General features: G+C 36.3%; 1 protein-coding gene across 1 annotated transcript in view; it reads left to right on the top strand.

The window, feature by feature from the left end:
• Positions 1 to 26,694, top strand: part of PRKN (parkin RBR E3 ubiquitin protein ligase) — a 639,177-nt gene that overhangs the window by 343,088 nt on the left and 269,395 nt on the right. Inside the window, exon 8 of the mRNA XM_032183870.1 lies at positions 10,203 to 10,339. Coding sequence (XP_032039761.1) covers positions 10,203 to 10,339 — 137 coding nt within the window. The remainder of the gene's footprint in view (positions 1 to 10,202; positions 10,340 to 26,694) is intronic.

Genomic DNA, 26,694 nt, shown 5'->3' on the forward strand with positions numbered 1-26,694 from the left:
GGATACAGACCAGGTTTCTACTTGTAACCTGTCTTTTCTCTTGAGGACAGGTTAATTCCTTTTACACACAGAAAGAATATACGAGAAGAGTGAATATCAATAGCCTCAGTGGGAATGATCTATGTATGCTGGGAAAGCTGTAGATAAATATGAGAAGTCAAAACTATTAATTAGTGTTGACAATTATAGCTGTTATATCCGCACTGAGGAAGCTACAGAGCTTGCTTGCTGCATACTCTGAGCAAATGCTTGAATCGGGACAAGGAAAGGGTAAGGTCAGAAGCCCGTATTTCCTTCCTTCCTTATTTTTTAGTCCACAATAGCTAGCTCAGTGTGAGCTGAAAAGTAAACTGCCTCATGAAAACAAAGAAAAGATGGCCAAAAATGAAGTATTAATGAGAGTTCTCAAGATATATGTCCTTTCATGCACAGTCTTTTTCCAGGAAGTTCTGGGACATATATGAATATGATATCACTATTTCATTAAATAGAAATTAGGTCTACCTGAAGAACAGAGAAAATGGCCACCACATTTTTTTTACTTCCAATATATCTTCTTTTCAGAAGGCATTCCATGTTAGCACCACAAACAGCTTCCACAGGATTTTCAGAGATGGTATTCTAAAATGATGTGAATGCTCTTGCTTCCATTACTACAGTACTCAGTACATTTAGGAGATAGATATATCTTACAGATGCTAGTATTTTATTGTCTTGACTGTACTCTGCACATCATTTGGACATCAAGATCTAGAACTGAATCATAAAATCTCAGAATGGTTTGGGTTGGAATGGACCTTAAATACCATCCAGTTCCAACCCTCTGCCATGGGCAGGGGCACCACCCATGAGATCAGGTTTCCCAAAGCCCCATCCAGCCTGTCCTTGAGCATTTCCAGGGATGGGGCATCCACAGCTTCTCTGGTCAAGCTGTTCCTCACCACCCTCACAGTAAAGAATTTCTTCCTAATATCTAATCTAAACCTACCCTCTTTCAGTTTAAAGACATTACTCCTTGTCCTATCCCTACACTCCCTGACAAAGAGTCCTTCCCCAGTTTTCCTGTAGGCCCTCTTTATTCACTGGAAGACCTCTATAAAGTCTCCCCAGAGCCTTCTCTTCTCCAGGCTGAACAATCAGCCTGTCTTAATAGGAGAGGCGCTCCAGCCCCTTGATCTTCCTCTGGATGTGTTCTAATACTTCCATGTCCTATATGTACTGGTGGCCTCAGAGCTGAACACAGAGCTCCTAGTGGGGTCTCATAAGAGCAGAGTTGAGGGGGGACCATCACTTCCCTCAACCTGCTGGCCATGCTTTTAATACAAGTGGTTCTATGGAAATGAAAAGTCATTACTTTGGTGAATGTCAGTCTTTCTAAGTTTTACACAGATTATTAGATCAGATGGATGAATGGGGGAAGATTATTCCTTAGTATTCCTGTAATTCTTTGAAAAAAAACAGACACTAAGAGGACCAGTCAGCCTCCAAATAAACAATACAAACCTAATGAAAACGTATGCTGAGATTAAACAGGAAAGAGACACATAAAATTATTTGGAGAATTGCCAGAATCTTTTTCAGTAAATCTTTATAATTTTCTGCAAACTGTTCCTGAATATTGGTGCATTTACAAATGGAGAAGTGATACTTCCTAAACTTTGTAATGACTTGTCCATTTTTACTACTTAATTTCTTTGTGTTTTTTTTTTTTTTTTTTTTTTATTCCTCTCCTCTCCACTCCTCCCTTCCTTTTCTCTCCCTTCCTCTATCATTAAAGAAATCACATTATGAATATTCTTATGCTAGTGATGGTAAAAAATGAAAAAACAACATAAGAAGAACGACATAAGCCATTCTCACTGCTAGTAAAACTTGCTGGTGGACGTTGCAAACTATTTTCTTCAGACTATTAAAGGAATTTAACCGTTTTCCATGCTTACAATCTACCAAGTCAGAGTATGTACAATGAGATTTGCTAGCCCAAGGCTCATTCTTCTTCCCTTTGAATAGAGGTGCTGATGCAGAAGGTGTTCTCAGGTAACTGCACCTTGACACTTATGCAAAGGTATTTGCCTTGAGGAGGAAAGGGTAAAATATTATCTGTAAAATATAATGATATCAAGGAGTTGAAAAAATTGCTTTCTATAAAGAAATCTCTCTATTAAAACAGTAACTTCAGGGTGTTTTTGTTTATAAGATAATAATCATATCTTTGTTTGAGACTGAAGACTCATTTATTGGGAAGCAGCCTCAAGTTATTGTTTGGATGAACATTTAAATTGAATATTCATATTGGAAAAGAAAGATGAGAAAAAGCATAAAACATAATGTTAACGTGGTGAAAGATAATTCTCTAGGAGCAAATGCACTTAATTTAGAGCTTGTATCTCCTGCTTCATGTTACATATTTCTTTTATCTCTCACCTTCCCCCATTCTCTACCTTAACTTGTTTTAAAGTCTTCTTTTCTTCTATACATGTTAAGAAGGCACGGTCTCAAAGTTAGTGTACCATGGTTTATTTTCAAAGTTAACTGGGAAGGAAAAACTGAAATTTTCACAGTGGAAACATGCTGTATACAACAATGTTAGTCCCTCCTGGAGTCCAAGGGATCGAAACGGATTATGCATATGACAGCATCCCTTAAGATGATTTCCAGTATTCTTTTCCTCCTGTGTCTTTACAGGGATTTCAACATTCACAAGAAGGCAAAAGGAGGTCATGATTCTGCTTTGCTTTGAATGTTAGGAAACTTTAATTCTATGTATTTACAGAAAACATAATTTTCACAGGCTGTCTCCAAAGTTTTGGTTTGGGGAATGGAGGTGTGAGCCTAAGAATAAGAAAACAGAGTAATTCAGTAAGCTCCGGTATTAAAAGCAGAGTCCCAGAATAAGCTTCTGCCAAAATCTGTACTATTAAACTCTCCACATGCTAATTGCTGCTGCCCATTGGAGACAGTACATGCTAACTCCTGAACTAAGCCCAGGAACTGTTTGGAACATTGCTATTTTGCAAGCCTAAAGCCATGCCAGGGCCCCCTCCAACAATTTAACATCACAGAAGATTGCATTCCAGTGGCATAAGAACATTTGCTGACACTGTTTATTTAACTAGTATAGATGTAGCGAGTAAGACTAAATAAGGTTTAAATCACTGGAAGAAATTGATGGGATCCTCAGAAACCAGGCAGGGAAATAAGAGGCCAGTGGGGCACAGAGTTATTCTGAGCATTTCATTTATTCGTCTTTAATTTGTGGACGTGCTGCTTGTGTAGGTGGGGTTAGCCCTTCCTTCCTCCTCTTATTGTGATATCCCTTCATTCTCCCAGCCTCATCAGTTACTCGGTGTTTCCTTGTTTGTTTTAATTTTATTTTTTTCTGAAAACCAAACCAGACTAATTTCTGGCCATACATGTATGTGTCTAGTCTGTCAAAGCTGAATGTCTGTGTTCACAAAGTCAAGGGCCTGTGAAAGGGAGGCTCTTTGAGCAAAAGGGAGCATGTGGATTGCCTGCAATGTACAGTTTTGCCTTTCCTGTAATCCTGCTGAAAACTGGGGAGGGTGAACAAAGCATCTGCCTCTCTTTGTTAGCAAAAGGTAAAGCTACAAGTTACATAGGTTGTAGGAGGTGGAAAAGATGCAAAAGAGAGTACGGAGGAATCAGTTCACAGTATGTTGGTGCTCTGCAGGCTGCAGACTTTGTGAGCTAACATGTAAGGATGCTTCTCTGCCGTTTCCACTGTGATCCTACTGATGATTTTGGTCTTATTTCTGGTGTTCTACTAAGTGCAGTTACAGTATGTGTTAAAAAACATGGTGAGCCTGATGCCAAGGCAGTCCTTGAACTTCCAAGGGCTTGTTGGGAGGAGCAGAGCAAATGCCCAAGGGCTCCTGAGCTCTGCAGAACCATGCAAAGCCCTCCATGCTCTGTGGAAAACAAAGACATTGCACACTTACAGTGTCCTGGTCCTGGGGGTTGTTCTCATAGTCCCACTGTCAACGGGCCTCAGGGTTTGGGTTAGGGAAGTATGAGCTGCCTCCGTGGGTCACATTTGTCATCTTTGGCTTCCTTTACTGAAGTCTTTTCCTTCTCTCCCCAGCAGTGCATTAATAAGGTTTTAAAAGTACAATGAAGAAAAATAGGCAGGTTCAACTGATCTCCTTTCAAAGCATGACTGATTTATCAGTTATTTGCTGTGCACAGAGCTCTATAGACAACTAGGCTGATAGATTACAGGAAAAGTTTCTTCTGCAGCCTAATCAGTGTCTGTTCTTTGTCTCAACATGGAGTTCAGACAGGGGGTGTCTGAGCAAGCGGGCACAGCTCTGTTTAATGCAGGGCACTAATGTAAGTATGCCAGTACATGTAACAGTTCCCTTGCCTGTGTCATGGGGTGGCAGATGCTGTTCCCAGGCACAGTGGTGGCAGATTTTACAGGCAATAATGCGTGTCATTTCCATAGTATGAGAAGAAATTTAAGAGTTAACAGAAACACTTCTGAAAGGAGCACTTGCCTTCATGTGTGCTAATTGTTAGTGTGCCTGTCCTCCCGTGTTCTGGTTTATTACTCTCAGACTGTCCCTGGGTTCTGGCTGTTTGGCACTGCTTTCCAACAGAAATAAGAAACATGAAAGCACATTTTAGAAGAAAATTACACAAGAAAGGAGAAAGTAGGTCAGATTTCACTTGCCAATGCCCCTTTAAGTTAACAGCTGTGGGTCAGAATACATTTTTATACAGAAGCACAGCCAGAAAATCTAAGCTCGGGCAGTGATGTCTCATGCTGTTTGTAACCTTCACTTTACGACCTTTGATGTGTTGTGTGGCAAGCGATCAAAGACACAAAACTAGAATATTTTTGTTGTTTTAATGGATTTAATATGTTAGCTTTTTGAGAATACTGTATTTATATATTCTGTTTTGTTTAATTGACACAGTCTGTGTAAAGATTTATTTTTCATGAACCATGAGGAGAAAAACAGGGATGTATATTTCTGCGTTCCTAAAAGTCTATGAAAAATGGGTTCTTCTCTGTGGTATTCTTTATCATTGATTCCTTTCTCTTGTGAGGTCATGATACCCATTTCAAATACATAGCCCTTGCCTAAGTATTTAGGAGTCTTCATTGTTACTTACAGGTTACTCTCTGCAGTTGCAGGGGTTAGTCTGTATATAGCATATACACTGTGGTCAGTCTATAATAGCATATTTCTCATTAAAAGGCAGAATTGGTTGCTGTTCTTCCCTGCAAACTGCCTGCATTCTAAAACAGAAATCACTGTGGTAATTTTCTATATTTATTTATATTTTGTATAAATTGTAGTATGTTTCTAATAGAATTTAATGATCTACTCTAACTGGAAATACTTGGAAGTATTTTTCACGGTAAGAAAACCATGCATGTAAAGCATGATAAACAGGAAGCAATTCCTTCAATAGTCTTAAATAGGACAGTGGACTCTATGCAATAGAAAGGAAAACCAGATGTGGCACCAGCTTTGTATGAATTAGACGACTTTACTCTTCCTACACATGTGATGGATGAATGAAGTGGCTTCTTTAGGCATTGTAATTTTGGTCTGTTACAAGGGTAGAGACAAAAACTGATTGAGTGCTACTCAAGGATAGTATTTCTGTTTAATTACTTCGATTGTTTATGAAGTATGAGAGTGCCTGTAGTGTCTACGTAGTCTAAGTTTGCATTTCCCATAATTTCACTTTTTACACATTTTATTCAGTGATTCATCTTTTCTTGAATGGTGCTTATCGATCTGACCTGTAAGTTAACAAAAATTCATTTTGGAATAGCAAAGAGATCCATTTATAAATGAAAATGATTTCATGGTACTTATATAGAAAGCTTTTTGAAGTACAGGAAAATTGCCAACATGAAAAAATGTATTAGAAATGCACAAGTGTGTTATGATAAATATAGCACTCAAAGGTGGGGTTAAAGGCTGTGATATAGCTGTGTGCATTCAGATTTATTTGCTGCACAGAAATGAATCCCAAATGGCTATTTTTGCTTCACTGACTGTAATCCCAACAAGGCAGTCTTATAGACATCTGCTAAGGTTTTTGATTATTATTTGGTTAAGATTTTCAGACTGAGGTGAGAAAAATCCAACTGTCACCTAGAAATGACCTCGAGGGGGTTTCACAGATTTGTCCGGCATGTTTTTCACAGATTTATACAGGATTAGCTATAGTTCTCACTCCAAAGTGCTTCAGACTGCGGCTACTCACATTTTCTGAAAAATAATGGAGTGATGTATGTGGTATACTGTTTAACTGTTAGTCATTCAAGCTTTTTTTCAAAATTGGAAGGGTAAAGACCAAGAGGGGGACAAATGCCTACAAAGTTGTTCTTAGGTAGGCACTGAAAGATACGTCAGTTAATCCACTGTCATATAATGCAAATAATTCCTGATGCTAAGTAGCCCCTCATGTTCATAGCCACTGGACTCATTCCCAGTATATTAATAGCAGTCATGAGATTTTGGGATATACTAGAACAATTCATTTCCCAGTGGGATTCTTATCTAAACAAGATCAAGTCTTCATATCTTTATTTAGCCAGTGCACTATTGTAGTGTATCTGAGAATTATCTGTGCTTTTTCTGTTTCTCAGTTAGGAGAAAAAGGAAAGAGCGTGCAGACCAGACAGTGTTTCCATCCGTCCTGTTGTTGTGCCACAGTTATCCGACAGTAATAACATAAAGCAGAAACATTTAGGTTCTCCTTTCTTTTTCATTTAAGTAAATTCATGCTGATAAAATTCTAATGAAAAGGAATCAGAGCATAGGAGCAAGTGACTTATTATGGAAATTTTCTGTGATGCATTGTAATGGTGGATTTTCAATTTTTAAAAGTGGTTACATTCCTAATTGGCGAACAAAAAAGACCAATTTATCCCTTGCTGTGAGAAACATTTTTCTTATATATTATTCTCATGAAGCCTCTAATTCAGCCAAACACATTATGTAAATGGAACCTATGAAATACCTTTTAAAATATACATCAGATTTACATTACTAGGCTGTTATGTTAGATTGAGCAAGGGCCCTTGTTACACTATCTAGCAAATTTTTTTACTTTCATAATATTCCTTTCTAAAATACATTGTGTTTGGTTCAAGCAAGGCTTCTATTAATAACTCTTGGGGTTATCCTAAATAAGTATTTACTAGCTCCACCCCAGCGTTATGAATATAATCTCTACATTTTGGTCTTTACTGATCTCAGGAACAAAAGTTCATATCTCTTTTAAAAGTGCTTTCTTTTGAAACAAGATCTGCAAATGCTGCAATGTAGTGACTGTTCTAATGCCAAATTAATTTGGATAAATCTGCATTGCATACAGATTATATTTCTGAAAGCCTTATGACACAGATACCATGAGCTGCAAAATTAACAGACTTAGTTTTGATAGCTAAGGTTGTGTTTCATGATACAGGCAGAACTCAGATTTATATGTAGTTTATACGCATTGCTTGCAAGTCTGATAATGTTCAGATATAGTACAATTTAACATTAATGTTTTTTCCTAAAGATACAGTTTAAATGTGTACCTGTATGGCCATGCTCCTTGTGGAGAATATGGTTTGATTTCAAAGAATTGTAATACATTAAGAAGCAAAATTGATATCACAAAATAATTTATGTTAGTAACTAATAGTGGTAGCTCATTTGCATAATGGAGTGCTATTAGTCTTGGTTTCCTACAAGTTTAGGTGGAAGTTTTAATAACACCATTTTCATTTTTGGCCTGTTTTTTTCAGCAATACTCAACCACTGAATCGCTCCTCACACAAAAGTTATATTTTGTCTTCAAAATGAAGGTCAGAGAAGTACAACTTTAGATACAAGGAGCTTCCAGTGAAGCTAAAAAGATAGATAGCACAGCAATAAAAATGAGCAATTAACCCTAAAGGAGAGAGATCCTTTAAAGCTATAAGCAAGTTTGATTGTTTTTGGAAGAAATCTTTGAGTTGTTTTTCTTAAGATTACATTGACTGATGAGCCATGGGGACTTCTGCACAGTAAGGACAAAATAACTGCTCCTCCAGGTTTTTCTTTAATGATTTTGGGACCATTTAGAGCTAAAATGATACAGATCAACTTCTCATTTTGCCTTACAGCTGTCTTTAAAAATATTATTTGTTACATTCAGAACAGCAAGTGGGCAACTAATAAGGATTAGTAATGGGGAGGTTTTATTTAATTCAGTTTTTAAGCTTCTTTATTCAACAAAATCCTTAAAATATAGAGATTATATTTTTAGAGATACCAACACACACTGCCATGAATTCTATACTATGTCCAACTCTAAAGCATATTTTCATGGAAGATTAAATGCGTATATACAGTATCTGAAATTATTATTGATTACATTTTGTGCTTGTATTCCCACATTGAGGGCTTGGTGATTTAGTGTTTCAGTGGTTTTTCAAAGCATCGGCTAGCAGGATTTACAGAAGCTGTAACAGTATTGCTAACTGTAATGATTTTATCACAAGTTCTGCTGAATTTGATGTATTTTAATACCTGTCTCACAGAGTATGGTGAATATGTGAGAATTCTGGATTTTATATTTCTATATAATTCTCTTTCCTCCTAGTTGCTGGGGGAAAAAAAAAAAAAAAAAAAAAAGAAAAAAAAAAAGACGTTTAGATGTAGATCTTAGTGATATGGTTTAGGGGAAGACTTGTTAGTGTCAGAGGTTAGAGTAGATGATCTTCCAACCTAGATGATTCTGTGATTCTGAGATTTAAGTTGTTTTTACCCATGTTTGCCCACAGGAGGAAAAAAAATATTGGTATATTATTTCAGCATTTGGATGAGAATCTCACCACTCTTTTCAGCTTAATGCATCTCTTTTTCTATTTTTCCATCTTTGATGCTTGAGGTTGGTAGTACTCGTCAACTCCTCAAGGAAGGGGTAGGCAAGTGGTATAGTGCAGCACAGAGCACATGACTTTATCAAAGAGGTTATAGTCATTACTTTCACAGAATCATAGAATCACAGAATGGTTTGGGTTGGAAGGGACCTTGAAGACCATCTACATGTAGTTCCAAACTCCCTGCCATGGGCAGGGACACCACCCACTAGATCAGGTTCCCCAAAGCCTCATCTAGCCTGGCCTTCCAACTTTGGAATTGACAGGTAAAGTATGTGTACCCACAGTTAGCTGAAGTTAACATATAGAAAACCATAGGCTTATCACTATTTTCTGCATGTAATATTTACTATATTGTTCACTATACATGTATACTCATTCAGAGAAGGATTTTGTAAGCCACTGCCCCTCCTTGTTGAGGCCACTGCTGGGGAGTTTCAAGCTCAGGAGTAAAACTGTTTTTCCTCAGTTGTCCCAAGTGTTCTTTTTCTGCATTTCCGCAAGTAGCATCCTGTCAAGCTTGGGATACCCATATTTAGTTGTTTCCGTGTAGGCGTCTGCATGTGTGGTGGGTGTTTGCTCGCATTATCATCAGTGGATTTTTCATCAGACAGCAGAGCCAAGCGGGTGATTCATTTCAGCCCAAAGCAGATAGCTGGTGGCTGATCAGCTTCAGGCTCCATTGAGTGCATTTACTATAGTGGGAATTTCTCACTTAGCATGCAGATAGATACTTATATACAGCACTGAAGTTTAGACATCTTGTTCCCAATTGAATCCCATACCTCTCTCCAGAAGCTGAATTATTTTGCTCATTTTCAGTAAAGAAGTGCTCTCTCTGTGCAGTTCCAGTGGCTGATTTGAGAGGCTGAAGGCACAGGGTGGTCTTCACAAAATCCAGTTTACCTTTGGCTGGTCACATTTCTATCTAATCCCACCTAGCTTCTATTTGATGTTTTACCATATATGATCTTACCTCACCTCATACAAAGAATACGTTCCTAACATATTTTCCTTGGTTTAGGTTCCAGTTTTTAGTACAGTAAACAGTGCCAGTTTCAAGTTTCAGTAAAAACTTGTTTCCTGTACCTTACAACTGTTTCATGTTAGAAGCCATCTCTGTTTAAAAGTGCTGCAGTATGCCAGGCGAAATTATGGCTTTATGTAGACACTAGTCTTGTCTACTACTAAGGAAAAATTATTACAAAATTCAAAGTTTAATATGAGGATTTTTGTGGAGTTTGGTCCACAGTATACATGGTAAAGTACTCATTCATTTTCACTGTTTTGTTTTTAACAGGAGTCCTGTGCTTGTGTTCCAGTGCATGCATCGCCATGTCATTTGCCTAGACTGTTTCCATTTGTACTGTGTGACTATGCTGAATGACCGTCAATTCATCCATGACCTGGAGCTTGGCTACTCCCTCCCTTGTGTAGGTATGTCTTAGTGGGTTTTCTTTTCAAAAAAAAAAATCATATATATAGATATATGATTTTGATCTTCTTTTTTTAATTGCCAATTAATTTCAGTATACCTACGGAGTTACACTTTCCAAAGGAATTGTTTCATTTCATGGAGGAAATATTTGAATATTGAAATGGTTCTTGCTGAGCATGTGAACTGGAATATTAACTGGATTCCAAAGGGCATTTCTTTTAAAAGCAAATGCAGATATTTTATATATATGTAAGTGTTTTATAATTGTGAAGTGCTAACAGAAGATAGCATTACACTACCGGTTTAAAAAATAAAAATAAAAATAAAAAAATCCTTGACCTGCACATCGCCACTTCTGAGTGAAATAAGATGTTAACTCTCTTGGCCTGTCTTCAAGAGCAAAAAAAAAAAAAAAAAAAAAAAAAAAAAAAGACTGCAATAGGAATTTCCAATAGCCTTCCTGTTGATGTAGTTATTGCTACTAATTGTCACTGCATTGAACAAAATGTAGATCACCCATTAAAGGTGGTAGATAACCTGTTTTCACTGAATAGGAAATGTTTGGCATAAATAAACAAAGACTATGAATCTGGAAGATGTGTTTTGAGAAATGATTCCATTACATTGGCTCATGGACTGCTAAACTCTCAAAAATTTTACTTTGAAGAAGTATATTAGAATTTATTTTTCCTGTTGCTATATTTTCTTACATACATATATATTTGCAACAAGTTCTATGTAGTGCTATAAGAATCATTTTCCAACATATTAGAAGCTGCATAGTGACAACTGCCTGGATGCCTGAATAGCTGACAGGTAACTTTCAAATCACTACATGGGAGAAAAATTGTCAGTATTTCTTAGGAGTGGCATTTACTCATAGTGAGAGCATGCCTTAAGGATGTTGTAAGTATACTAATAAGAGCCATTAAAATTATTTATTATTAATAACGTCAGGGGTGATCTACATGTATCAGTGGTCATCAAATCACATTTCACTAGAATTACTGTTTATGTGCTGTTTACTTGCCAGATTTACTTCCATCCCTCCTCAAATGCAGCTTGCTCTGCTACTGCATGTACACACTGATGTGTGTTGATTTTTAGTATTGTGTAAGAAAACTTGTAATGGAGAACCTAACAAGAACTTTCTACCCAGTGCTCTTTCATTCACCATTACTGTAGCATCATGTGGTCAGTGTGGTCACTAAGTTGGTACCGTAGATAGGGTTCAGCTGCCAACCTAGTCTCAGATATGTTATACTTTGTATTAAAATAACTGAGCATGGAAAAGCTAAAGTATTGCTTATCTTCACATTTCAGAACTCCCCAAATGAAAAAGCTGTTTTCCAAATAATATAAATAGAATAATAAAGTAGTTGTCATAGTGGTAGTTGTAGTAATTGTAGCAAGAATAAGAATAATACAAGTGCTATACATTTTGTCTCCATTCTCTAGCTAGTATGAATATTACTTTGAAAACTGCCTGATGAGGTGCTGCCCTATGCCAATGAGTTGTGCTCCAGTGCAATGTAGTACAGAGATTCTTGAGTCAGAGAATTGTAATGCTGAAGGAAAAGAAATATAGTTGTGTCAATATAGCATATAGGACAGGCTTTTTGACACTGTTGGTAAACTGATGTGGACTGTCCAGGCAAATGCTAGCATTGCTGCACAGTATTTTTGGTACTGTCCAGGCATACCTGCTTGCACCAGAGCCAGCCTGCTGATCTCTAAGAAGCATTGACATAATGTTGTGCTGACACACTTTGTGTTACAGAGGTTCTCAGTCACAATCTGTGAAAACTCAGCAGTTTTAAATATTATTCCATCTAAACCTAAAATTGATTGCTACCTCTGTCAGTTCTCTTTGTTGTGTTATCAGGTCTGCATCAGTAAAAGCATTTCTAAGCATTATCTTTCAGACTGCATTGCAGCCTGAAGAGTCTGATTGGTGCTGTTATGACTTTACTGCTTCCTTTTTGTAGCTACCTTTAACCCGACTTGCTGGTGTGCAAGAGGTTTGGTTGTTTCTAGAGTTAGGTTTTATTTGAGTTAGGAACTGATGACAAAGTTATCTTTTGTCATGTGAGAAAGATGGGAGGCTGAGTTCCACCACACCTGTGAAGAAGAAAGCTTGTGCTACCAGTCCCAGTGCTCTCACTGCTCCACAAATCAGTTTACCCTCCTTCATAGCTATGGATTCAGCAGCTTTCATCACTAGTGTATTCAATTAAGAAATATTCAGAACAGTATCATGTGATTTTCTTTTCTACCTATCATGGCACTCCTACCGAATAGTATAAGATTGCATGTTTGCAATCTACAGTTCACAATCTTTGTTTTTGTAACTGCAATTTGCAGTTTGTATTTACATGTGAGGAAGATAAAGCAGTGTTTGACACAGCCTGCTCTAATTACCTCAGTGAAGCCTAAAATTATTTCCTCTTGATAGGAATGAATACCACGGGACATTGCCAAGAAATTACTTTTCTTTCTTATTGTGGCAATGTTGGTTTAATACATGTTATCTCTAACAGTGCTTGACTCAAAGCGAAATATATTTGATCTGAGCTTTATTGAAAGGTTGGATCTTGATTTAAGCCTGCTTGTAAAAGGAATACAAAACAGAGTTGTGTTTACTGTAATGAGCTTTATGTTGCAGTAGGCAACCAGGTGACACAGACCGATCAAAATCCTAGTCTGTATTAATTCATACATTTTTAAACATCACAAACTAATGTCAAAGTGGTATTCATGGTGTCTTGAACAGAAAATACTAGTATTCTGGGTTTGTATGTTGTAAAAGTCATTTCAGTTTTCCGTTTTCATATAATAATTAATTTACTTAAAATCTAGCCCATTTTTTCAAGGCATATGTGCACACATTGCCCTAGAACTGTAGAAGGTTTAGTTTTGTAATTAAGCCTATTTAAATTTGTTGCACTTCCAATTAGTTGTGTTCATTCTAGTGTTTTTGAAAAATAGAGATAACATAATGAACATTGCCTGCAGTTTCCATTAACATTTGACTCACTGTTCCCAATTTTTATCAAGGGAATGTACCAACATAGCAAGATTTTTATATCTTTTATTGGATCAATCTAGAGGTGAAAGCACCACACACACACCAGAATAAAAATAAACAACAGCTGCTACAGCAAAGGGTCACTATGACAGACAAGATCAGTGTTATCACATATGTATGATAACTTGTGCTGGAAACGATTTAGGGATTGCACTTAAATAGTGCTTCTCAAGTACATTTAATATCTTGCTTCCTGGCGCATATATGCCAGAAGGTGCATTTTGTAATTGTGTTCAGGTATTCTGTGGGGTTCTATCCTTGCTTTTCTCTCTTTTTTTTTCTTTTTTTTTTTTTTTTTCTTTTTTCTCTTATTCACCTTAATCATGGAGAAGATAATAGGTGTTCAGAAGGCTATCCCATCTGATGAGCTATGGTATATCACCTTGATAATGCCATAACGTTGCTACATTCCTATACAAAATGTGTCATTGCTGAGATTTTTGGACAAAGAACAAAATTCTTAATTCCTTAGTGTTTAGCTGCTAATCTAGTGCCCAGCAGTGCTACTCCAGCTGAGAACAGCCAGCATGGGAGAACTACAGCTCTGAGCACAGTAACTCTGGTGCATTGATAGGATTAGTTGCTCAGAAAATTGTGGTAGCAGCCCCATGGTTCAAACCCACTGTATCAGCTCAGAGAAAGGATTTATGGATAGAAGCTGGCTCTATTTCATCGGTCATTAGAATAAAAAAGTAAACGTTACAGATTATACTCTCTCTGCCCTTGTTAAATGCCAACAAAAATCTATCCCATCTCGCTGTGTGGTGTCTTGTATTAATGAGGCTTCATGCATAGAAATTTCCATGAGTTGTGACCTCCAAGTATCTTTGAAATAATTAATAAGGTGCTTAGAGGAACAGATTTGCATATGCATGAAAGATCATTTATGGTTATTTAGTTACTGTGCAGGGCAAAGAATCTCATAGTATTGCCTCGAAGCAGGAATTGTATACAAATATACAATGTATTACCCCATTGTATTACATATACTGTTCTTATGATCACTGTTTCATTTTTAAAATAGCATTATGGCATTAGGGGTCTTAGTCCCCAGGGTAAAATAAACTTCCATGGATCTCTGGGAGAAGGAAAGTTGGCGAGGCCAAGGAAAGGCAAGGTTTTACACTGCTGTAGGCACTTTACAAAAATGTCTTTGCATCAGTTTATTTCTTATGAGTAATCATATGCATTATGTATTTTAAATGAATCTGGATAAAAGTTGCAGATCTCCTGATGACTGTAAAGCACTATTGTATCTGGAAGTAATCTCATTTTACCACATATATATAATTAAATGAGTAAAATTACCACCAATAGCTTTAAAGTATAACAAAATGTTTAAAGAGACACATTCCATTGGAAGAAAGTTGCTGGGGAAGGATAAAAGAGGCATATGTTTTAAGATTATTTTTTTTATCCCCATTAGATTCTATTTGTATATTAACAGGGATGTTTCTATTCCTGTGGAGGACATTAAAGCAGTGATGAATCTCTGAATCATCTTTCAAAATTGTAGTACCCAAAAAGAAAAGGGGAGAATAAACAGATAGTCAAAGCAAAGTTTGCAAGTAAAAGGAAGGAGGAAAGCCACATTTGATTTGATTGCTCCAACTAGTGTGTTTGAGTCTTTTTTGCTATAGACAAAATCCCTAATACATTTAGGAAGGTGTGTGTGTTCCTGTGCAAGGGATTTTAAAGTGGCAGTCAGTGATCTACAAACAGAGCCTTCTCAGTGAAGGAGGTGAGGAGGTAGACAGTGGGTCTAAAATCAGAGTGCAGCAGTCAGCACAAGAAGCAAAATTTACCTGGTATGAAGCCTTGATACAGGAACAGTTTCTGCAATCTGTGTTCTCCTGCTTAAAAAGTATTTCAAGTAATGTAGGAAATGGCATTTTATTATTAGAATAATAAAATATGAGAGATTGAAAGCAGACACATTATGCTAAATTCCTGACAGCTATAAACTTTTTGTAATTTCTTGTTTGCATGAAATATCTGAGCATACAGAAGCAGGCGTAGGAGGCTGGAAAAATGCTTTTTATTCTTTACATATTGTACAACTTAGAAGAGGCTTTTTCCACTCCAAGGAATTAATAAACAAGCAATTACAGTTTTCAGAGTGTTTGTGGTGACAGCTCTAGTTGTGTTTTTCTTTTTCCAGCATTGCCCATGATAGGGAAAATGCAGGAATGCAACCATGTTCTCTATTCATGTTCTTAAAGGGATACCTGAGCATCTTTTGGAAGGGCATTTGGAAATAACTGACTTTTTTTTTTTTTTTTTTTTTTTTTTTTTTTTTCCTTCCTGGATGTTTTCTGTCATTAATTTCCCATGGATCTGGCTGAATTCTACTGTCTAGTCTAAGGAGGGCTTGTATGCCTACTTGTCCTCATGTCATTGTCCTCAGTGTAAGCTGGTTACTCCTTCTGCAGAGGGAATGCAAGGACTGCCATTGTAAAGGGCATCACTGTAGAAAAGCAAAACCTTTTTATCCTCTCATTCCTGGAAAGCTTTTCATAAAAAGTAGATTATACAACCTAATACATTCATGCATTTGTTTGATGAACAGTGAAACTTAGATCATTTCCCTATATAAAAATAATTTAGATGTTCAGCCTACTCATTAATTCTGACCATATCTTCCCTGTGTATTATGGGCAGAATAAGTATTTACTGTTTCTGTAAATAAAATCATCAGGCAAAGTGAGAATTTTGTGATCTGTTGCTGATATACAGAGGGCTTCTACTCTGTCAGTTCAAGCTAAACTCACAGAGTGATTCATGAAAATGTCTCACCAGAAAACAGATCCTTCTTTGTATATGGGTGGGGAGGATTCTGCCATATCAGCATTATGACTGAAATTAATATTTCCAAGATGAGGCAGAAAGATGAGCGAAAAAAGAGCAAACTATGAAAGATTATACAATGAGATAGTGAGATGACCATCTTTCCTTAACTATTTATTGTTCCTTTTAAGATACTCTAAAGTTCTTAGAAGCAATGAAAGAATATTTAAATTTAATTTTGAGCTTTTCACAAAAGTAATATTGTATGAAAATGATGTGCTGTTGCTTTTATCTTATCTAAGGCAAATTCCTGATATGTCTGCATTGCACTTTTAGTGAGAGGTTTCCCTTCGTCCTGTTCACATTCATACAACCACAGTTCTTTATTATTCATGTTATGGTAGTTTGAATATACTGCATTGACTTAGATGTTAGTTATATTTCTTAGTAAGAGGCAACATCTGTCCCTTTGGGTTTACCGTTTGAGTGGCAAAAGAAGGGAAGAGCAGCAGAGGTGACACATCAGCTAGAGGTTACACAAGAGATCATTCACTGAGTTTGTATCGGAAGCCAGGTACAGTGACCCTTCTTACAGTGCTTTTCCTAGGAACATATTGCTTCTTTTTCACCTCTGATATGTTTTAAAAGTAGATTCCTCTGATTTCCTTTCCTTTAAAGTTATACAGACTACTGATTAATAGACTGAGATGAGAAATGATTTCTTCTATAATACTGTATGTGCACGGAACAAGTGGCAGAGATCTGTGCAGCACCCTGGAGGAGAGAGCCTTACTGACAAAAGGTCATCCACATCCCCACATTCTTTTTAAAAATTGTCAAAAGTTTATCAGATAATACAGCTAGACTGCCTTATACCCTGGTCTAGTGGGTGAAGCTAACCTTATTCCACTACCTATAAGTTTATTCCAACCAGACTTTACCAGAGAAGTGAATCAAAATCATCCTAGATAAATCAGATTTTTACTTTCAAGAGGTAATTGAATTTGCAGTGGTTTCCTGAAGAGCTTTTTTAAAATTTAAATTTAAATGTAAATTCTCCTCTTAGTAGGAGCATAAAATAAACATGAACCAACAGTGTATCAAGAACTTTTTTGTGGTCCTTTACTAGCAGAAGTGCAAGAGTCTAGCACAAAGGACATGACTGAAAGTCACAACAGCTCCTTCATTTCTATTTTCAGTGTTGACTGAAGTTCAAGCTGCAACATCTGAGATTTGTCCCCTCAAGTCTTTGCTCTGTTTCTCTAACAGCAGATTGCCAACTCCATATCTAAACAGTCTCAAAATCTTCAGAACAAGTGGAGCTTGATATGCTTGAGGCAGGCATTGAATTCTTCTCCAGGAACAGCTTACAGTGAAATTATACCACATGATTCTTTGAGTTGCCATAATTAAGTTCAGCATGAGCTTTCTTACTATAGGTGTTTTTCTCCCTTATCTCTTACTACTTCTTCTGCTGAAATATATTTAATTTTTAAATTACATGGAGATGACGGTGCATGTAGGCTCGTTCCAGTTAGTAATACCGAAGGGCAAGAGATAATGAAAAAATCTTGCTTAGAAATTAATTGGCTCTAAAAGCAACTAGGAATGATCTTTCAAAGCAGATTTCTTTTCATATAGAAAAAGTTGCCCAGTGTCGATGTAAAATACACATACTGAAACAGTGACAGAATATGGGCAGTCTTTCACTACTATGTCCTGCTGAAGTGAAGGTGCATTTTTGTCTCACCTGGGGTCAGTGAGAGCTGTGACTTTGTCTTTGGAAATGAAGGATATTCGTTCTGACTGAAAGTGCTTCTGCCTATAGTGGTTTGTCTGATAATAATCACTTGATGTGGGTATATCAACCCTTGACTGGGTTGGTCAGTCACTTTTAAGCCTCCAACCAATTGAGACATGCATTAAGACATGTTGATGACTATTCAAGGAACAAAAGAAAAAAGATCTGAAGAAGAAGGTTGGGTAAAATGGTGAAATAATGCCTCCAGCTTCTCTCACATTTTGATATGCATGGGAATTTAGCCTTCAATCACAGTAGTTCAGTGGTTTACTTGTGAACTGCTCTTCAACAGACTGAAGACATCTAGGTGTTTGTCCTGAAAAAGTCCAAAGGACTGTAGAAGACACTAATTTTTATAGCTTGAATGTGTTTGAGAGTTTAGCTTACACTTTCAGAATAACAGGAAGAGAAGCTGACCCTTCATACTTGGATAATTGCAGATTTCCTGAGAGATGAGTTTGTATCTGAGCAGAGGATCTCTTTCAGTGTAGCACCATCTCTAAGGTGGGTTCTGCAAGCAGCAGCCTTTGTAAGAATTCAGTAATGTCTGCTACCTTATATACCCCATAAATAAGTTGCTGGGACCAACTGTGGCACATTCAGCATGTGTTTAGTCTCTGAAGCCTGGTGATTAATATTCCCTGAGTCACTTTCTAAGCTTTGGTCTCCCACATGGCAGCATGTAGAGCTGCTGCTACATCACAGAACCAGCTAAGGACATTTTCCTTCAACAAGGAGTTGGCTTTAATTAAATTTCTGTGTCTGGAAAGTGAAAATCTAATTTTCTTTTTGACATTTTTTATATTACTACTTAGACAAAATTATGAAAATAATTAATCCCCGTGAAGCAGACATCAGCATTATAAGAGGTACAAAAATATTGCATATAAATAATACTACTAATCACCAATCTGTTATAATTTATTGATGCAAGTTCTTGTTAAAACTCTTAAATCAGATTTGTTCTTGATATAGCAGATGTGCCAAATGATTGCACAATGTAGGTGCAAGTGAGGGTTATAAAAAGTAATATGGTTCAAACTGCACATCAATATAATTTATCTCTTCAGAGATATATTTAAAGAAAAGAAAGAAATGGCAGAACGGGGATAAGGTGTATTTTTTAGTAAGGAGATTTTCATTCTGTATCAGGTTCAAACACAGTCCACCATAGCAGTGGCTGAAATTGGTGATGGTTGAAAGGTAGGTCTGCATGCAATAACTTGTTGTTCTCATTGTGGTCCTTGGAGAATCTGTGTTCATGTTCCCAAAGACATCATGTCAGCTGCTGTCAATTGATAGCCTGGTTCTCTTTCCTAAAAATGTAACAAATGACCTTGTAAGCGTGGAAATCAAATGTCCTCCTCATAGCTAAAGCACTTTGTGGAAATTAAAAGTGAGGGTGGAACAACATGCTGCCACTTCCACTGATGAAATGTCACTGAGATGCAATCCTCAGTGCTTTAAACTAAAGTCCTTTCAAACTAACTAAAAATAAAATGTTTATGAAATCTGAGCACCTGCACATTACATTGTGTCAGTCTCTAAACTGATGTGATGCATCAGGTATTGACCATGATACTTCAGCACTTTCACTTAGAACTTGGTACCATCAGCCAATTTCAAGAACTGGTCCTTGGATATTGCAATTGTAATCTATCTGCTTGAGATATTATTTTTTTGACTCTTTGGAACCCACATTATACAAAGTGGTTAGATAGAGCACTGGCACTGAACACAGGTAGTTGAGAAAAGACCATGAGAACAGGTAGTGGTATAAGTAAGTTTGGATTGCAGGTTCACAGGCTATTACAATAAGATACTAAACTATCACACTATTACCTACACAGATTTGTCAACTGTATGATAACAAAGTAGTTTATTTGAAAATAAGAGTCTTTAAGAAAAAAAAAATGTTTAAGCAGATGGTGGGTTTTAATAAGGTCTTAATAAGAAATTATTCAGAGGCTTACAGTTAGATTATGTTTTTTTTGTTGTTGTTTTTTTTTTTTTTTACTTTGCTGCCTGATAAATTTGAGCTAGTTTAGAAATGTTTATATTTCACTTTCCAATTCTAAAACATAAAGTAGCTTCATTATTTCAATGAAAGTAACAGGACAATAACTTCTGCCAGAACATTTAATACTGCTGTATTTACTGCAATGCTTTATATTTTATCCTTTAAATATATGTACGGACACTATCATTGCAATTTGCAGAATTTAGGTAGATAGCATGGCTGGAGAAAATCAGAGACACCTTCTGAAAAGGAAGTTTTCTAATATTTAATTCAATTTGAATCATAGCCAAGGTAAAGGATAAAAAGCAGGAGATACAGTTTGTTAAGAATGACAGTGGAACCTATATTTTACTTACATATTGTTTAAATGACTTGAAAGTGGGGGCAAAGGAGGTTCACTTATCACTTCGCTGTTACTGAAATGCTCGAGGAAGTGAAACTTGCCAGACCCTTGCTAGTTGCCTCCTTCACTAGCAGGTTTAGTCCAAGCAGTGTTTCAACATTGCTTACCAATAGCTTTGAGTACTTTGTTTATTGCAAAAGCTCATGGATAAATTTCAACAGTAAATAATAAGTGCCAATACAGCAACATTCAAAAGAATGCATAATATGTGAAGTGTTATGTGTTACATGCCATTGACATGCCTAAACTGAAACACCAAGATGCAACCTGTAATCTATTTATTTGTAAAAGTAGTCAGATTGTTATGGAAATAATTATCTTTGAAGATGAGAGTATCTAGTAGTGTCGTGATGTGCTATCAGAGTCACCCACTATCTGCCTGTCAGAACCCATTTTTTTCTCCGTCTCCCTTTGCCCTAGGTATCTCTTTTTAAACCTCATAAAAAATGATGTGCCTGCTATAAAAGCAATGATCTGGCAAAGTGTGCAGTTGTAGTCATTTGGTGTACATCTCAGCTACTCCACCTTCAGCTTTGTGGCTCACCCTGCACAAGATACTCACCAGTGCCTCAAGAATACTTTTACTGTTACGAATTTTATTGAAATGGCCCAAGTATCCAGGCCAGAATTTTACTCTATTAGCATCAAATTAGAATTCTGAAGAGATTGTCATCCCCATTTAGGATATTTGCTTATGACCATGAACTCATCTTACATATGTGTAAAACCACAAGCAGCTTCAATGAAGGTGTTAAAAAAAAAAAAGGGGAGGGGGGGGAGAGGCAGGGAAGGGGGCTAGACCCGTGAAACACCTTACTAGAAAAAAAAAAAAAGAAAAAGGTATGCATAGTAAAAGTCTACCATTTAGTTTTCTCTTTCTTATTTTTTTTTATTGAAGAATAAGCTTATTATTATTCTACTTTATTTCTTCTAACGTTTTTTTTTCTTTTTTTTTTCTTCCTTTTTGATAAGCAAAATATCTTCTTTTCCCTCCTTTGGTGCCAATATCTTTCTTTTCTTTTTTTTTTTTTTTTTTTTGGGGGGGGGGGCATCATTGTTGCATTATTTGCTGATCACTAAATGCTATTGTCTTACCCTCTGTATCTTTTTCATCTCTTTTTTTCTTGCTCTTCAGTTCTCATGTCTTTTTTTTTTTTTTTTTTTCTCACCTTGTCGTGCCTTTCTGTCTCCTCCTGCTTTCTTATTTCTAATTGACATTCCAGTCACTCTTGATCTCCTCTGTAAGGACCACAAAGCAATGAGGACTCTGGGCAGATCAAAGTAATGTAAAAGAGTCACTTTTGAGGATCAGTTTTATTGTTCATGATCACTAGGAAAAGGGCAGTTGTTGCATAGGTGAGCCAGTTAGGTCTACTGACTGACCTTTTTTTTTCCTGTCTCTGTGCTCAGTGTAGACACCAACCAGCGACTTGTGAGCAGGAATACTCTCAGGCACTTGTTGCATGCATGATGCTGTGAGAAGTGATTGCAGTATTTACAGATGAAGCACTGTCCTCTTTGATAATGTGTCCCAAGACAGCTGTGTGGGGAAGAAAATCCCATGTCAGAAGGAATATGGGCCTTCTGGGCTTGCTTACTTGTTTTATGGCTAACACTTGATATTTCCTCCATTATCCTTACCAGAAAGAAGAGCAGTTAATAGATTTTGGCTATGTTTTTTTTTGTTGTTGTTGTTGTTTTTTTTTTTCCTTCTCTCTTCCATATTCATGCATGTGCATAAATACGCATAGGCACAGCATTTGGCAGGATTTTTGGCTAGTTTAAACACAAACTAAAGTACCAGAAAGTTGAAAAGTCTTTTTGTTTTCTTTCTACTCTGTTTGTAATATGAAAGAGTGCAATGCCAGGTACAAAAGAAGCTCAGCTTGTCAGTTAAATAGGCTGGCTGGCACAGTCAGATTTTGTTTTTCATGATCCATTGCCCAAAGTAATATCTTCTGTTTATATCACTGCTGGAGGAAGGCTGGAAATTATGGAGGCGTTTTTGGTAATAACTGCTAGCAGGGAGACAGTATTTACCAGAGAGTCTGCAATGAGACTCTCAGGTAAATAATAAGCATTTTAGAAAAACTACCTAATTATGTATTTAATCGCTTGGAGCCGTTCCAGTCACTTGGGAAAATAATGTGCGTTTTGTAAATCTGTCTAATTATTTATTTGTGAAGGAAGTCATTCTAGCCTCTGGGGTAAGTAGTGTGAATTTTATGACTTTCCATATAGATGTGTTCTGCTTGAGAATGTCGGAGGTAAAGAAAAAAAAAATAAAAAATCATGAGAATGCACAAATATTAGCAAATGCTGAGTTTTGTATACTTTGCTATCTAGTGCTCCGGTATTTCTCTAAAGGTTTTATTCTGCTTTAGAATAGCTATCTTCCTTACTCGATGGGAAGATAAGCAGTGAAGTTCAAGCAGCCATATTTGTAGATGGCACACCTCTGAACAGGAGTTTTGAGGCCAGTAATAAATCAGACTAATTCTATTCAGCAGTTATTAAAAGCTAGATCACAGTTAAGGTTAGGAGCTGCCTAATGTCTTTGCAATAGACATGACAGTTTTCTCTTACAATGGTCTGAATAATGAATTGCATACTTTCACCATAATTAGTTACTAGCAAGAGAACTGAATGTCTGATACATATCTGTCTGAATTAAAATAAGTAATTTTTTGACAGTGTATCTATCAGTCCATAAGGAGTTATTATTTCTACTAGTTTATGTTAATTCCTGCATCAGTTTGTACCCTTCTCACTGTGTGTCTCTTTCCTTTTTCAGTAGTTCATAAAGTGGTATCCATATCATGAAATTTATTCTGTATTTACTTGGTATGACTCTGTATTTACTCTGTATTTTTAAGTGCTACAGAAGTTCCTCAGGAAATTATATTAAAAATAAATAAATCAATCAAAAGAATTTTCAAGAGAAAATATTCAGATCAGAAGTATTTACAAATGGTGTGTTTATCCTATTTATCGAGAAGTAGAATTATTTTCATAATAATAAGTCTAGTCAAGAGGAATTGTGCAAAGAGTCAATTCCTTGAAATTGTATTTTCCTACAAAGTAAATTAAGGATACTTCTACAAATGCAAAATACTATTAGCATTTAGAGTATATTCATTATCAAAACAATTGTAGAATGTTGCTTAAGAAAGAAAAACATCCATTGCCACCTTATTTCCTCCTGACTTTGTCTGGATTTATGGGCATATTGTATGCAAGTATTTTCCAATCAAAAAGCAACATCCAAAAGCTGAGGACAAAACACTATCATTATGCCTATAATAAATATTGCCCCTGAAGGGCCTAATCTCTTGTGCTCATTTGGATACTTCCACAATAAGCTGGAGGAAGGCATTGTAACCAAGATCTCTTACATCACTCTGTCTCCATTTCTCTGTTTCTTCTGTGGGGTACATAGGACTCCTCCACAGTCAGCCACCGTGCTTATTGCAAGCAAGCTTTAGTTCATTCCTTTCCTCCTCTTTTCAGAAGAGTCTGTATTTGCTACTGCTTGATGACAACATTGGTCCTTCACCAATGGAAGGAATATTGACGATGGGACATAAATAGTTAGCAGCACTTGTTTAACCCAGTTGTTTGTTACTCAAATGCTTATATTTATGTTTGGGTTTGCATACTTTCCTGGATAAGGAATTTTGGAGCAACAAGCTCATTGCTGGATTGCATCAATGTCATCAAACTGGACTAATTCACTGAACTGCTTTAGTATTTCTAAATAAACCCATTTTCCCTTCATTTTTACAATGTAATTGGAAATACTTCCTATCCTGAAAAACACATTGTTTCTGGTATTCAAAAGTAATTTCAACCCCTCATACATTGTATGGCTATCCAGATGCACAGAAAGCATAATAGTGTATTTAGTCTACTAGATGAAGCTCATGAAAGCATTTTGTTCCTTTGTTCCACTGATTTTAATTCTGAGTCCCAGTTAAGCAGCATTCTGTAATAGACCTGCTATTTAAATGTTGGACATATAAAATCCAGGTTGCTAATGGTGGGAAAAAAATAAAAAATACAGCTCCCATTTCATCCATATTATTCTAATTGTGTTTACAAAATGGTAGGCATTCATAGCGTGTGTAGAACTGAAAGATTATATGACACTGGGTAGATCTCACGCTCTATAACTACATATTGAAGCAACACAGGGAATTGTGTTCTAGTGCAAATAGTAAGGTCCAAACTTCAAGCAAAACTAGGAAGATTTAACTTGTGTTCTCATTTTAGCCATACTGGAGCATTGACGTTAACTTAAATTTGGGAAGGGAACAGAATTTCTCTAGTACAGGCCAGCTGTATGCCGGGTTTGTTCTCCAGATGCCTTACAAGTTGCTTAAGGGGGTGTGTTCAACAACCATAAAATTTAGGACAGTCTCTGCTCATCTTGCACTAGGAGAATTTATGAAGTCTAGTGCAGTTCTATGCCTGCTGTGGGTGTGTTAAGGTCACTTCCTCCATGTCTCTCAAAGCAGCCAAAAGCTATTGATAATCAGTTTGTACAGACTGGCAGGAGAGTAGGGAAACTGAAGTGATATTATATGTAACATAAGAAATTTTTACTCATGCTTCTGGTATTCTAGAAATGATGATTGATGTGTGACCAAGTTGTTTTCCAAAAGATGATTATTGCTTTAATTATGGTAATTAAAAGTACAGTGTAATTCATATTATCTCATAGATTAAACATTTGAAAGCAACATAAAGTTGCAGCTGAAAGTTTCAGCTTCTTTTTATAAGAAATCTTAATAAACTTCAGTGTCTCAGTGTTCTAAAGTGATATTTATCATTCTACAATTACTGGAGTTACATGTATTTAAAATGTGAGATTTTGCTACTCATCTCCCAGTGAAAATAATGGGAGCTGTGGATGGATCTCAGTATTTGAGAATTTAAGCTAAAATTATTCAAATTTTAAAATCCTTCTCGCCAAAAGTCAAAAGGCTAGTTATTTATATCTTGGAATTTGAAAGTACCTAGGATAAGGAACAGTGTTCGATTTTAATCTTAACATTGAAATTCTATGTGGTGAACACAGCCCAGTAATACAATTCTCCATATTATGAAAACTTCAGTTTTGGTGAGCCTGTGTGGATGTGGGGAACACACAGAGACCAGAAAAGCAAAGACTTTTTCTTTAATAAATTAAATATCTCATATTGGATGCTATTGGAATATGTGAATTTATGCCAACAATAAAGAGGAAATGAGATAAGATGCTGATCTTTAGAATTCAAAAGCATGGAAGAATCTTATGAATGACAATTCGTTATTTTGGGGTTGTTGTAAGTATAAAATGTTCCCTAGACCATATGTTGTGATATATCCAAGGAACCTGAAAATATGTTCCTCTGTCTTTTCTAGTTTCTCACAGCTCTCGTATTATGACATTCTTTTTTAATTCACTCTTCACACTATTTTGAGAGGCAGTTTTACATCTGAAATTAAAGCATAGTACTAACAATATGACATATACAGTATGTTATTGTTTGCAGCCAGAAAGTGTATACTAATGTACCGGAAAAATCTGGAAGAGATAACACTGAAATCTTGGCTTGCTTCAGCCACCCACTTACAAACTGCTGATCTGGCAGCATGTAGACATAGACTTACACCCAGAAATTTGGGCAAATGCAAGCAGTGTGTAATGATTTGCACCTGCGAAGAGTAGTCCTGATTCAACTTGCTGTTCTGCTGGTGTGAGTATTTACAAAATGAACTGAATGCACTAAGGTTACACTAGATTGATGTTTCTGATCCCTGACTATCAAGTTACATATGTGTATAACTATCTATATTTCACTTTCACTTTCTATCATCTAACCTCATCATGGCAATAATTTATTTTGGAAAGCTAATGCAATTCAAATGCACAGCTACATCTTAAGACAGTATTTAGCTTTATCAGCTAAATTTAACTGTCAGCTAAATCTTGCTCTGACAATTCTTTAGATACAAATCAGTTCAACTTTCCTGAATTTTTCAGTCCATTACTGAATAGCTTTCCATTGTACTTCTAATCCAGTCACCCTACTGCATATTAAATGTCTATATATAATAATAAAATTATTACAACTGAAAGCATAAAATGATTACAACCAAAATGATTGCTTTTAAGAATGAACTATTACTTTATTCATCCATGTTTAAGCATATATTCTTGGAAGACAGTTCTCTTAAGCAGATTTTGTGGGTTCTGAAATTGTAATGAGG

This window comes from Aythya fuligula, chromosome 3, assembly GCF_009819795.1.
Source record: "Aythya fuligula isolate bAytFul2 chromosome 3, bAytFul2.pri, whole genome shotgun sequence".
Taxonomy (NCBI): Eukaryota; Metazoa; Chordata; class Aves; order Anseriformes; family Anatidae; genus Aythya; species Aythya fuligula.